At 43.5% G+C, this 14,432-nt stretch overlaps 1 protein-coding gene across 1 annotated transcript in view; it reads right to left on the bottom strand.

Annotated features, from left to right (window-relative positions):
• The window catches only part of PI4KA (phosphatidylinositol 4-kinase alpha), a 159,908-nt gene that overhangs the window by 52,259 nt on the left and 93,217 nt on the right, over positions 1-14,432 (bottom strand). The window contains exon 20 of the mRNA XM_037497929.2: positions 4,916-5,024. Coding sequence (XP_037353826.1) covers positions 4,916-5,024 — 109 coding nt within the window. The remainder of the gene's footprint in view (positions 1-4,915; positions 5,025-14,432) is intronic.

Here is a 14,432-nt window from a genome sequence, read left to right as displayed (position 1 = left end):
TTCAGGGTCTGAGGACATTTGTGTCACGGGACTTTTGACTCTTTGGGTTTCATACAGATTTTTGTATTCTGTAACTTTCCCAGATGTGATGCAGCCCTTCAACAAGTCACCCATAGGTACTGACCTGCGATCCTGACATTCTGGCCTGACCTGATGGCATCACTGGAAATGTTCACAGCCTTGAGTGGAGAACTTCATAATGGCGGGACTGCTGGGGTGTGGAGCCCCTCATTTTGAGGAACAGGTTCCTTGCAGCAAACTCTTTGTGGAGCCCTTGGACAACCCAGAATCGTTAACTGGGTGCTCTGTGGAATCCCCCAACCCATCACCTGCAGGGAACCCTTCCTACCTGGTCATTCTCCAAGATGAGGCCTGATCCCACTGCAGGTACTGGGCCTCTTTCTAGATGGTGTGGCTCCTTTGTGCTTATACAAGATAAATAGCTACTTCACAAATACATGATGGAAAACACACACAATATATATTTACAATATGTATACTATAAGTGTGTGTGTGTAAGTGTGTGTGTGTGTGTGTGTGTGTGTGTGTGTATCCTAGACTATCTGTCCTGCTTTGGTAATAATTATCTTTACTTTTATATAAACTTTGCTCTTTTTGGAGAATCATGTGAACTCAATTTTGTAGTCTAAAACTTGTCTCAGTTAAGCAAAATAGTAAGAATATTGTATTAACATTCAAAATCTGATCATTTCTCCCCTAGGAGATCCTTTAAACCAATTCTTGATCCTCTCAGCCTGCTTCAGATATTTGAAAAATATGACGGCTTCCTGGCAATAAGTTGCTTCAGGTGCTTCAGGAGATCAGCAATCATCCAAGGAACCCAGGATCCTTTTAGCAGAGTCCCCTCAGGGACCAAAATCTTGGCATTAGAGCCTCCTTGAGCACCTATAATGGGTAGGAGTGATGCTCCTTTTCTTCTTAAACCCTTGTAGCTTGGCAGAGCTAGAAATACATACATTAAGGTCACATGTTTTACACTGATCTTCTCAACAGTGTTCAGCTTCATAAACTATTTTCTCCACACAGAGAGAAAACAGGGAATAGCACTTCCTTTATATTATTAAAGTTCAATTCATCATGCAAGTACCACAATAATAAACTTACCAGACTTGTCTTTCTGAATAGCTTTATCTTCAAAGTAGCAGAACATGACCTGGAAGCGGTCAGGATCTGTTGAACGTAGTACCCTAACAAGGGGAACAACTTTGAGTAAAGTTTGAAAATTCCAGGTCTTTTCCTATCACAGATTTGATACTGCCCACAACTGTGACGTCATGAGAAATAGATGCACTATGACACTCCAAAGGGGCAAATGCTGATATGGGCTTTCTGGAGGGCAGTTGTCCACCATCTGTCATAATATCCCACACAGTTCCACGCAGCAACCCACATTAAGGATTACACACATAAGACTCTTCTAACCACACTGGCTGAATATCCAGTAACAGAAGATGGATCTGCTAGACCTAAGTATATGTACCATTTGCGGGCACATCACACAGTCACCAAACGAGAGGTAGCTCTATGTGCTATACAGAAAAATACAATTACTGCTAGGTGAAAAAAAGAATGGTACAGAAGACACAGGTATAGCATGACCCCACTGATAGTTTTCCTAAAGGACTCAATGTGCCTTGTATATGTGGAGGATATATATGCTTGCATATGCACAGAAAGTTCTGGAAGGAAAAGTAAGAGACTATCAACATTGGGCATCTCTGACCTTAGGGCTAGGAAAGTGATATTTGTATTTTTCACCTTAAACACCTTATATACCACCCAGTGTTGTTTTTTTTGTTTGTTTGTTTGTTTTTTTTTGTTTATAAATATGGACATTTTTACTTTTATAGTAAAAATGTCTTTAGCCTTGAGGAAAATGAAAGGAAAGAAATGCATACTCTTGAGCCATGGCCTCTGTGAAGCGGGGGATGTTCAGGGCTTGGGGGGCTCTGCTAAGACAGTGTGGGCTATTGCTCAGCACAGTGCATTAGGAACTTCTGCACCAACCTCTAAAGGGTTAAGCCTCAGCAGAACAGGCCAGGGGGTACATGCATTTTTGTCTTCCTTTTTTTTTTTAAGATTTATTTATTTACGCATAGAAGAATTGGGGTCTAGGCCAAAGGTTCGGGGGAGTTAGGGGAGAGAGGATTCAACAGAGACAGAGTGGGAAGCAGAACAGGCAGATCTACTGAAATACATTGCTGAGGGGAGCAGCAAGCGAGACCGGAGACAGATAGCATTGCTGCACCATGTGGGTTAGCTCCCTAGCCACGGATCAAATGCATACTGCAGTGGATGGTAAAAGCTTGATAGTGCTGAGACTTTAACCCCTGCACATAGCTTTAATGTTATTTCTCACATTTTCCACTTTGTTGGTTAAAAGCTCTCTCAATAACTAATGGCTGGGATTCTAAACCTTTGAATAAAGGTTTTGGGTTGCTTTTCCAAACTAACAAGAGTACTTTCAGGGGCCTGGCAGGCAGCCCGAATTAGGAATTGAGGTCTGGGAGCTGCCTTTAGACAGGCCCTTTGGTCTCTTTTGTCATCCAACTATTCTGTCAAGAAAGAGCCTGTCTTGAGAACCTGAGACTGCCTTTCACAGGCACAGAGGTGGGAGGAGGAGGAGAAGGCAGCCTTGTCTGTAGAAACATGAGGCACACAAGGTTGAGAGGATCTGGGCACATTTGAAAGCTAGCAGTCATACATGCTAGTGGGAACTGTAGGGGATGGTGCTGTAGAGGATGGTGGTAAGATCAGTGGCTTGTTTTCCCTTTATATATTTCCAAGGTTTTGTGTAATGTTCTCCTGTGACTTTTGTAACTAAGTAGGAAAAATGAGAAAAGCAAAGAAAGTCAAAATTCCCTTGGCTCTATGTGACACTGGAGAAAAGATGTCACTAGTTTTCAAATTCTGCTCTGTTGTGGCTCCCTGGAGCTGCTGAGAGGCAAGGAAAAAGTTCAGGGGTAAAGATTAATTCCCAATTAAGTAAATCAGCCTTAATCTATTTTATATATTGAGCTTCCAAGTAAACTCCCTTTACCACAGAGTTTCATGACATCAAATAAACGTTAAAATAGTGGTGTCTCCAAATAGCCCTCCTTGCAAGAATAACATTTTATTTTGCAAACAATTTGAGAAGGGCATTATTCTAATGATTTACTGCACACCAATCTGGTGCACTTAAATAGGCTCAGTGTAATGTGAGCTTTATTGGTGACAGGGAAGTATCAGTCGGTAGCTAAGTGTATTTGGAAGCAACCCAGTGGTGCCATCAGCCTTATCACAGTAGGTTTGGAGCACCCACACTGGCAGCAGCAGACAGCTGGGGTATGAGCACCCTGGATGCTTCTTCCAGCCTTCCTTTACTATAGACAGCCAGGCACAGTGCTGAAAAGTCTTTTTGGACCTCAGCACAAATCAGGGACTATTTTACCCTGGGCAACTTACTTAACTGCTTAGTGTCTCAGTTTCCTCATCTGCAAAATGGGTATGTAATAGAACCTACCTCACAGGTTTGCTAGAGAGCAAATCAATACACACAGTACAGTGCCTGGCATAGCGTAAGTACTCACTCCATGTAAATGCTGGTATTGTCATGATGACAATTACTGATCATAACAATTATTGCAGCTGTTATGTTAGCTGTGGCTACAGATGCTTCCTGAGAGTCAGGCTACCCTGTGGGATTATTCTGAAGCAGGCCCTTTCCAACTTCCCATTTGCTGTCTGTATTCAACTGTTATCCTAGAATATTCTCAGTCGGGGTTGGTTCCTAATTAGTGTTCTTGCCCAGTCAAGTAAGCTGAGTTTAAAATCTATTGTGACTGCTTAGAAGCTTACTCTCTATGGAGGTGATAGGGGTGAAAACAGTTTTGAAAACAGGGGTGAAAATAGGTTGTTCTTAGACATGACGTTTGGTGCTCAGGAGGCAGGAGCACATAAGAAAAGAAGAGTGTTTTTTGTGTATTTGGTTCTTCTAATAAAGTTTACATGTCTTGGGAAGAACTGAAAAATGTTCTACGCCTAAAAGACACAAACAATTTAAAATCAGCTCAATTGTAGATGTACAGGGAGGCAAAGACTTGTCTACCTCATATATTCCAGCCGGTAAACAGACAAGAGATAGGTGGACATGGCGAAGTCCAGCTTGTTGATGAGGGCAGACACTTCAGGGGCAGGGTCCAGAAGGTTGATGATGGTGCTTCGGAGTTCACTCAGTTCAGCCTGGAAGAAAAGGGATGTTTGAAAGCTCAAGTAGAACATTTTAGGGGAAGACCACCTTCCTCCAGGAGACATGAACCCCAAGGATAAACACATGTCAACAAGGATAACAAAAGGATGTGTTCTTATTGTTCTAGAGATCTTGCAAAACCCCTGCCCTGCATCATCTGTCCTTGGCAGGACATCCTTACAGGGGTGACTGTGTCATTTTTCATCGCCGAATTATACTGGAGAACGGACCGCAGCGGTTCTTTGCTGGGAAAGGTAAGCAGGGGGACTTGGTGGCTATTTCACAGACCCCCTCATACCACTCTTCCGGCCAGAGTCCTGCAAGAGAGAGCGTATGTGTGAGACTAGCAAGACTGTCGTGCTTCTCATTGGCATCAACATTGACAATCTGTAACATCATCATCCTTGTTTGAGCCAGTTATCCTAAAACAGGGCATAGAAACGTGTCTGTCACCTAACCTGAGCAAGTTTTCCCTAAGATATGTGGCATTCTTAGAACCCAAACTACATCTGGGAAGTGCATCATCTGTGAATACTTGTAGGAAAGGAGCAACTGTATTTCAACTGAATTTGAAGGTGTGCAGCACATTCATCACCAGGTTGAGTTCTACAGCGCCTATTTTTCACTCTGCACTTATTTCCTAGGACAGCACACATACCCTACCTGACCCCTCCACAGCAAATCCCATCAGTACAGAATACAGCCAAAAATCCCGGAAGAGCTTCTGCAATCGAGGCTTAGCTTCCTTGATGGGTGGCAACCGTCGGGTAAGCTGATGTGCCAGGGGGAGAAGGAGAAAAAGAGGTTAATTGCTCATGCAACTCCAAAATCAACAAAGGTGAAATCAACAAGACTCATTTTCCAACAGCATTCTCCTAGAATCAGACTTGGTAGGAAAAGGCTCACTGAGCAGTGACCAACACTTCTTGGTAAGTTCACCACTTGGCCAACATTGAGGATCAAATATTCTGCTTTAAAGTTGTCTGTACTTCCTAGAGTTCTTCCATAGAAGTGTTCCTTCCACAATCAGAGAGAGGGTGTAGGTGCTAGCTCAGGGTTTGCAACAGGCTGTGTGGGAAAAGAGCAGTTTCTCCTTGAAAGCTACCAAAATGTTGTGCCCTTAGGGAGTCAATCATTCAGAAAGACCTAAGAATGTAGGGAGCACTCTGGGAAAGTGCTGAGAGGTAGAAAATGCTGGAGAGGGCAGCAGTGGACAAATGTAGCTCCGGCAGGAAGCAAGAGCCACAAGAGCACAGTTGATAAGAGGTTTTCAGCTTGCCAGTGGCCAAGGATGGCAGGTATAATAACAGGCTGTGGGACTGACTGCCTTTGAAGTGATGTACCTGCCTGGGACGAGGCCCACATAACAGTGGAAGCATGACAGAGGTTCCTAGGCCACAGTCTTGGGTCAGTGTTCAAGGTCAGGCTTCCAGAATATTTCACTCTCAATGGGATAACAGACCACAAGTGAGTGGGAGACCCAAGGTACTACTGGCACAAGACAAAGTGACTCTCAAAAATCTACCTCTGACTAGGGACTTTCCCCATGACTGAGATTCTTGGCGTTCTCCTGAGGATATGGGGCTGGAAGTACCCTGTGGGTTTCCTTCCCCCTGCTCTGACAATTCCTGGCAACTGTGCCAGCTGAGAATGTGCTGATCCAAAGGGAAGGGAAGCCTACTGTGGAATCATAAAAGGAACTACAAGTGCTCTGAAGTATGCTGAGACAAAAGTCATGGGATGGCTGTGGCTGGTAACTATCCTGTTCAGAGACATTGCTGCACTTCAGGGAAGACAGAAAGGAGGCAGGAGTGACTAGAAAAGGATCTTTAGATGATGGGGCTCTGGTCTGGCCCCAAGTCAGTAGAGGCAAAAGCTGAAGAAAGGGTTACAAAAGATAACTGACGGGCTTTCTCCTAACAAGATCAAGGTCAGGGGGAAAAGAATGAAATGGGTAAAGAAGACAAAAGATGAAAAAAAAAAAAAAAACCAAATGCAAATCATGAATCTCGACTGGATCCTAGATTTTTTGCAAAGCTATCAAAGTAGTCATGAGGAAGTCTGACTTGACCAGAAGATCGATATCTGAGACTGTGCTCTTCCCAATGTAACAGAGACACAAAGCAGAGACAAGACCCTTCCTCTTAAGAGACAGTGGCTCCTGTGCCCAGTGTTGGTGTCACACACTTTCAAACACTTCAGGAAGAGACTCTCCTCCCCCAAAACATGCAGGCGGAAGTATGCACAAATGGCAAAAACCGTTTTATCTAAGGTGGTATTTGAATATCCTTTATTCAATTCTTCCATATATTTAAAAATCTCAAAATAAAAAGTTAGAAAAAATATCTATGAGGCAACACTATTTGAACCTGGAAAAGAAGCAATGGAGTATGTGTGACAGAGGGGTCCGCTTTACCATGGGGACCCAAATCATGTACCTTTAATGAAGAATAGGTCCAAAACTGTGAAAAGTGGCAAGAAGGGCTAAAATCTAGTTTTTTCAGTAATGGGTTACCTGACCAGAAATCCAAATATACAGGAAACATTATTGGTTTTGGTTTGAAAATAACAAAAGTTGCGTAATCATAGAAAAGAAATTCCAATAAAGTATATAGAGCATAATAAATGAAAGCTTTCCACCTCCTGCTGTTTCCAATGTTAAAAGCTGGCTGCCTCTCCTTCCTGATCCTTTCTGTCAATAAAAATGTACACTATGGAAGTGGTAATAGCTAATGTTTACAGAGTATTGATTGTTCTGAGCACCAGTCTATGTGCTTTCCATACAGTTAACATGTTATTGAATTTTCACAATGACTATACAGTTGGTATAACCATTGCCCTCCTATCAGAGGAGAGAGCACAGAGAACAGGAGGTAGGGATTGGAGTGTGACTTCAGCTGGGGGGTTAGTGGTAAGAGAGTAGTAGCCAAGTGACTGTTTGGATGGAAGATGCTCCTGTAGAAAGAACAGGAAGGGTTAAAGCTCTGACAGGAGCCAGGGCTCAGGGTGTGTGAGAAGAGAGGATGGAGGCATCTGGCCAGGAGCAAATTGTGTAGGGCTTAGCAGACCCCACAGAGGAAGAAACAGCGTCTTCAAGCTGGCCTGAAGGCACACATGCTGAAGACTTAGTATCGAGAAGGAATAATGAAGGTTCTGGAAAAAACAGCTGGTCAAACCTATTGAATATTAACCAAAGTCACATCCAACTACACCTTCTAGACCCTGAAGTCAATGAATAGCCCTTTGTATGCCGTAAGTTCTAAATCCAAGAAACACACATGTTCTCTACAGGCCCCTCACACACCCATAGATTCTGAGTCACACTCACTTAGAAAGGTTGTCTGGGTGACACTACCAAACACACTTTGGTGCACTGAAATCAGGGAGCAGAGCTCTGTGGTAATTTGCTTTCCAGACAACCCAGAGTACTCATATAATTTTTTTAATTACAAAATTAAGACTTTAAAAAAAAAAAAAAGATTTATTTATTTATTTATTTATTTATACAAGCACTGAATACAGTCAGAAGCGTGGGAGGGTGAGAGAATTCACCAGAGCCAGAGCAGGAAACAGAACAGGCAGATTGACGAAGAAATACACTGCTGAGGGGAGCAGCAGGCGCTGCAGGAGAGGTCTGTTGCGCCATGTGGGACCCTCGCCAGCGGCCAGGGATCGAACCGGCGCTGCAGAGGCTGCGGGCAGCTTCGCAGCCCAGTGCTCAACCGCTGCGCCTCCAGGAGAGGCCCAAATTTAAGACAATTTTTAAAAAAAGATCATAGCACCACAGATCCCTATGAAGGTCTAAGTGGACCTGTGCTTTAGTTACACTGCTAAGTAACACCGTCCATCTCAAAAAGGAGCTGGACTGCAAATTCTGGCAGAGAATACAGAGATACCTGACTAGAGAAAGGGCAATGCCCAGGTCTCTTTATGCTATAAATCATTAATTGAAAGGTTCGGGGCCTCCCCGGTGGCGCAGCGGTTGAGCGCTGGGTTGCGAAGCTGCCCGCAGCCTCTGCGGCGCCGGTTCGATCCCCGGCTGCTCCCTGGCCACCGGAGGAGGGCCCCACATGGCGCGCCCTCTCCTGCCGCCCGCTGCTCCCCTCAGCAGTGTACTTCGGTCCTTCTGCCTGCTCTGCTCCCCGCTCTGGCTCTGGTGAATTCTCTCACCCTCCCGCGCTTCTGACTGTACCCAGTGCGTGTATAAACAAAAACAAACAAACAAATAAATAAAAACATGCCTCTATTAAAAAAAAAAATTCTTAAAGAAAGGTTCGGCGTGGTAAAGAAAAGGAGAGCCAGGCTACATTTCTCAAAGGGAGGGAAAGTTTATTGCGCCCCGGGTGGACCTCACAGACCCAAGGTGGGGGTCAGTGAAGCCGTGCACCTTGTTAGGGGGAAGCAGGGTTTTATAGGGTGAGGAGAGGTTGGGTGGGTAGTTGGGCTCATATGGTGGGAAAAGTTTGTAGGGCAGGTAGAGGTTCTTTGTCTGAGATGAGACTCGTAGTGGGAGGGGGGAGGCTCATTGTCTGAGTCCTCCAGGCAGGTATCCACATTCCTGCCCCCCAGGTGGGCTTCCTGGTTGGCTCCTGCATTCTAGCTTCCTGCATGGACCTTTCATTAATCTTATACTCCCCCTCCATTTTTCACTGAGAAACAAGCTCACAGACACTGGTTCAGTAGCTGAACTAGCTGCATTAGCCCTGAAGACCAGGCTGAGGCCAGATATTACAATCATCCAAGAGGGAAAAAACATAGTTGGAGGGCAGATGAGCAGCCTCAACTTTCAGGGCAGCATTAGCTTTCACAGATGCAGCCCAGCCCTAGAAGTCTGAGGAAGGTCTTGGTTATGTAGTAGCTTTGTCAAGGGCTGTTCCTGTAAGCACACTGACACAACAGTCATGCATCTAAAACATCACTTACAGGGAGGGGGCGGAGCAACATGGCGGCGAGGAGACGCTGCGAGCGAGATCTCCCATTAAAAAAAGTGAATAGGGAGGAAAAGCGGCAGGTCCCAGTGAGAACTGGGACACGGAAGATAAACGGGTGACTCCAGCAAACTACCCGAAGAAGAAAGTGGCCATAAAAGAGGACTAGAAGGGAGGGAAGCGCAGAACCCTGCTCCCCTCCCCCGCCCACAGAGGCGGCACTCTCCGACCGGCAGAGAGGGAGAAAAACAACAAACCAAAACAACCCACAAGAACAAACTACGCAGCAAGCGGGACCGTGAGTGGAAAGGAACTATTGCAGCCACCACACCCCGTGAACGGGAGCTGAGGCGAACCCTGCAGGATTCGCCGCAGCGAGCGAACGGCTCCGGGCGCCATTAGAGAAGAACAAAGACCCCGGGAGACCCGCACACAGCCCGGGCTGCCGGTAAGCTGGCGCAGAAACGCGGCGCGCTCGGGGAGCTTGAAAAGCAAGTGCAGACCGGAATCGCGGCTGCCCAGGAACCCGCTCCTGCGACCTAGGCTTGCGGGGAGACGACCTAGGCTTGCGGGGGAGACGCGCGGAGGTCCTCACTGAGGTGAAGGTCCCTCCCTGAGTAAGCAGGAACCAGGCACCCGGGCACGGGAGCGGTGCAAAAGGCGCCATTCCTGCGCCACTGAACTGGGCTACAGCCCGCGTCCTGGAACTGAGGGCTTTGAACTGAGACCCGGGGCACGAAAATTCGGGGCGTGGGTTCTCCACGACGGTGGGGCACAAGGCAGACACAGCACCCCAAAGCTGTTGAGGTGTACCCTACCATTCCCGCTCTGTTCCCTGTCCCACGGGGTGGGGGGGACGAAAAACAGCCCCACAAGGACAATAGGAGAGATCTCTGGCGCCACCTAGTGACCAGGAAAAAAAAGTCACTAACACCCCATAGAACAGGAAATTTCTTAAGACTGCTTGAAAGGGCAGAAGGCTTCTGCAGTGGCCAGCCGGGAAGTTATTCCACGCCAGGCCCCTTCCGACCAGCAGTCTGAGCCCACAGAGGGAGCAGGCACGCACGTCCGGGGCAGACCGGGGGCGCAGAAGAGTGTGCCTGAAACCGGAGGCGCAGGGACTGCATCCCGCTTCGCCATTTGAGAACAGGGACATTTCTTCAGTAAAAACTGCCTAAAACCAGCAGAAAGCTCCCCCAGAAGGCAGAGATGGCTCCTGGAAGAGCCAGAGGGGAGCGGAGAAGTTCACCCAAGATGCCAGTCAGTCCGAGCATCACAGTGTCCCAACGCATACGACAAATTAGAAAACAGACAGTAGGGAGTAGAAGAACCACACGCAACCTAACAACTCCTCAGGAAAGAAGCACACCACAAAAAGAAAACCCCTCCCCAGATTGCAACGACAGCAATTTGGAAGAACTTCTGAGCCTTCCAGAAAGAGAATTTAAAATTGCCATGATTAAAAAAGTGATAGATCAGAAGAAGGAAATTGAGTCCCTAAAGAGGGAAAACAATGGTCAGAAGAATGAAATTGAGTCCCTAAAGAGGGAAGTAAAAGAAATGCAGGAGATCAAAGAATTAATGGAGGAACTAAAGAACTCGGGAAAAGCAAGGAAAGCAGAATAGATGAAATGGAAGAACGAATAAGTTCTCTTGAAGACACAGAAATAAAAAGAACCAAAACAGAAAAGGAAAGAGAAGTACGAAGGAAAAAGAATGAAGAAAGACTTCGAGAACTATCTGACTCCATGAGGAAAGGAAATATAAGAGTTATAGGAATTCCAGAAGGAGAGGAGAGAGATGTAGGAACAGAGAAAATATTCCAGGAGATAATTGAAGAGAACTTCCCAAATGCAAAGAAGGAGCTGAAAATTGATATACAAGAAGCAAGAAGAACACCAAACTTCCACGATGAAAGGAAAAACACAGCAAGACACATAATAGTAAAGCTCCCAAGAATCCAGGACAAGGAAAAAATAATGAAGCTGACAAGAGGGAAGAAACAGATAACATTCAAAGGAAAACCAATCAGGCTGACATCAGACTTCTCTGAAGAAACACTACGGGCAAGGAGAGAGTGGAGGGACATAGTCAACAGACTCCAAGAAAACAGATGCCAACCAAGAATACTCTATCCCGCAAAGCTCTCTTTCCTCCATGAAGAAAGAATATGGACCTTCCCAGACAAAGAGAAACTCCGGAATTTCATTGCGACTAAACCCCACTCCAAAAAATACTACAAGGAATCCTAAAGCCAGAACCTCAGAGGGACGAATAACAACGAAAGAAGACCAAAAAAAAAAAAAAAAGTTATTAAAAGAATAAATAAAATCAAAGGAAAGACAAACATAATGGCAAATACAGATGCTAACATATCAATATTAACTCTAAATGTAAATGGACTAAACTCTTCAATAAAAAGACACAGAGTTGCAGCCTGGATTAAGAAACAAAACCCAACCTTTTGCTGTCTCCAGGAAACACATTTAGCTACAAAAGATAAAAATAGGCTCAAAGTCAAAGGATGGAAAACAATCCTACAAGCAAATGGGCCAAAAAGAAAGCAGGAACAGCTATACTTATATCAGATAAAACAGACTTCAAACTCAAAAAAATAAAAAGAGACCCCAATGGTCACTACATTATGATTAAGGGGACAATACTTCAAGAAGAAATAACACTCATTAACATATACTCACCAAACGAAAGAGCACCAAAATATATCAGACAACTGTTGTCCTCTCTGAAAACAGACATCAGAGAAAACACATATGTAGTGGGAGACTTCAACACAGCACTATCAACAATGGATAGATCAACAAGACAAAAAATAAGTAAAGAAACTAAAGCTCTAAATAAGGACCTAGAGCATTTGGGCTTAACAGACATCTATAGAACACTAAACCCAAAAAAAACGGAGTACACATTTTTCTCAAGCGCACACGGATCATTCTCCAGGATCGATCACATACTGGGGCACAAGACAAACATCAACAGATACACCAAGATTGAAATCATACCAACCATCTTTTCTGACCACGAAGGCATCAAACTAGAAATAAATCATAAAAAGAAGGCAAGGAACTATCCTACCTCATGGAGATTAAAAGCCACACTACTGGAAGACCACTGGACTAATGAGGAGATCAAAGAAGAAATTAAAAAATTCTTTGAATTGAATGACAAGGAGGACACCAATATCCTAAATGTATGGGATGCAGCAAAAGCAGTAATAAGAGGAAAATATATAGCAATAGAAGCTCACATCAAAAAACAAGAAAGAACTCAAAGAAACAACCTAATCTCGAAGCTCAAAGATCTAGAAAAAGAACAACAAAAAAACCCCAAATCCAGTAGAAGAAAAGAAATAATAAAAACCAAAGCAGAAATAAATGAAATTGAAACTAAAAAAACAATCCAAAAGATCAATGAAACCAAGAGCTGGTTCTTTGAAAAAATAAATAAAATAGACAAACCCCTAGCCAGGCTCACAAAGGAAAAAAGGGAGAAAGCACAAATACACAGGATCATAAATGAAAGAGGAGAAATCACAACGGACACAGCAGAAATCAAAAGAATAATCAGTAACTACTATGAACAGTTATATGGAAACAAGTTCAACAATCTAGAGGAGATGGACAAATTCCTACAACTCTACAATCACCCAAAGCTAGATAAAGAAGAAATAGAACACCTAAACAGACCAATTACAAGCAGCGAAATTGAAATGGTAATCAAAAACCTCCCCAAAAACAAAAGCCCAGGACCTGATGGATTTACAAATGAATTCTACCAAACATTCAGAGACGAATTAGTGCCTATCCTTCACAAACTCTTCCAAAAAATTGAGAAGGAAGGGACAATACCAAACACGTTCTATGAAGCCAATATTACACTAATACCAAAACCGAATAAGGACAACACAAAAAAGGAAAACTATAGGCCAATCTCCCTAATGAACACTGATGCAAAAATCCTCAATAAAATTTTAGCTATCAGAATCCAACAATGTATCCATAAGATAATTCACCACGACCAAGTTGGATTCATTCCAGGGGCACAAGGATGGTTTAACATCCGAAAATCAATCAACGTTATCCAACACATCAACAAAAAGAAATATAAAAACCATATGATAATATCAATAGATGCTGAGAAAGCTTTCGACAAAGTGCAACACCCATTCATGATAAAAGCCCTTGAAATTCTTGGGATACAAGGAACATACCTCAACATCATAAAGGCCATCTATGACAAGCCAACAGCCAGTATCATTCTCAATGGTGAAAAGCTGAAAGCAATTCCATTAAGATCTGGAACAAGACAAGGATGTCCACTCTCACCACTGCTTTTCAATATAATACTGGAAGTCCTAGCCAGAGCAATAAGACAAGAGAAAGACATCCAAGGAATCCAAATAGGAAAAGAAGAAGTCAAACTATCACTATTTGCAGATGATATGATATTATACATAGAGAACCCCAAAATCTCCACAGAAAAACTAATTCAACTCATCAGTCAGTTCAGTAAAGTGGCAGGATACAAAATCAACACGCAAAAGTCAGTAGCCTTCCTATACACAAACAATAAATCTGAAGAAGAAGAAATCAAAAAAACCACCCCTTTTATTATTGAAACAAAAAAAAATCAAATATTTGGGAATAAATCTAACAAAAGAGGTAAAGGACCTATACAAAGAAAACTATAAAACACTGTTAAAAGAAATAGAAGAAGACACAAAGAAATGGAAAGACATCCCCTGCTCATGGATTGGAAGAATAAACATTATTAAAATGGCCATCCTACCAAAAGCGATATACAGATTCAATGCTATTCCAATCAAAATCTCAATGGCATTCTTCAAAGAAATAGAACAATTATTGATGAAATTCATATGGAATCACCAAAAACCCCGAATAGCCAAAGCTCTACTGAAAAAAAAAGAAGGAAATGGAGGCATCAAACTCCCAGACTTCAAACTATACTACAAAGCCATAATCATCAAAACTGCATGGTATTGGAACAAGAACAGACATACAGACCAATGGAATCGAATAGAAAATCCAGAAATAAACCCACAGATTTATGGTCAACTAATCTTTGACACTGGAGCAAAGACTATGCATTGGAGCAAAGAAAGTTTGTTCAATAAATGGTGCTGGGAAAACTGGGTCGCTACATGCAAAAGAATGAAGCTTGACCACTACCTCACACCATACACAAAAATCAACTCAAAATGGATTAAAGAACTA

The sequence above is a fragment of the Talpa occidentalis genome, unplaced genomic scaffold (assembly GCF_014898055.3).
Source record: "Talpa occidentalis isolate TD23 unplaced genomic scaffold, MPIMG_talOcc4v2.1 talOcc4.8, whole genome shotgun sequence".
In the NCBI taxonomy this organism is placed as follows: domain Eukaryota; kingdom Metazoa; phylum Chordata; class Mammalia; order Eulipotyphla; family Talpidae; genus Talpa; species Talpa occidentalis.
This window is presented reverse-complemented; position numbering and strand designations above follow the sequence as displayed.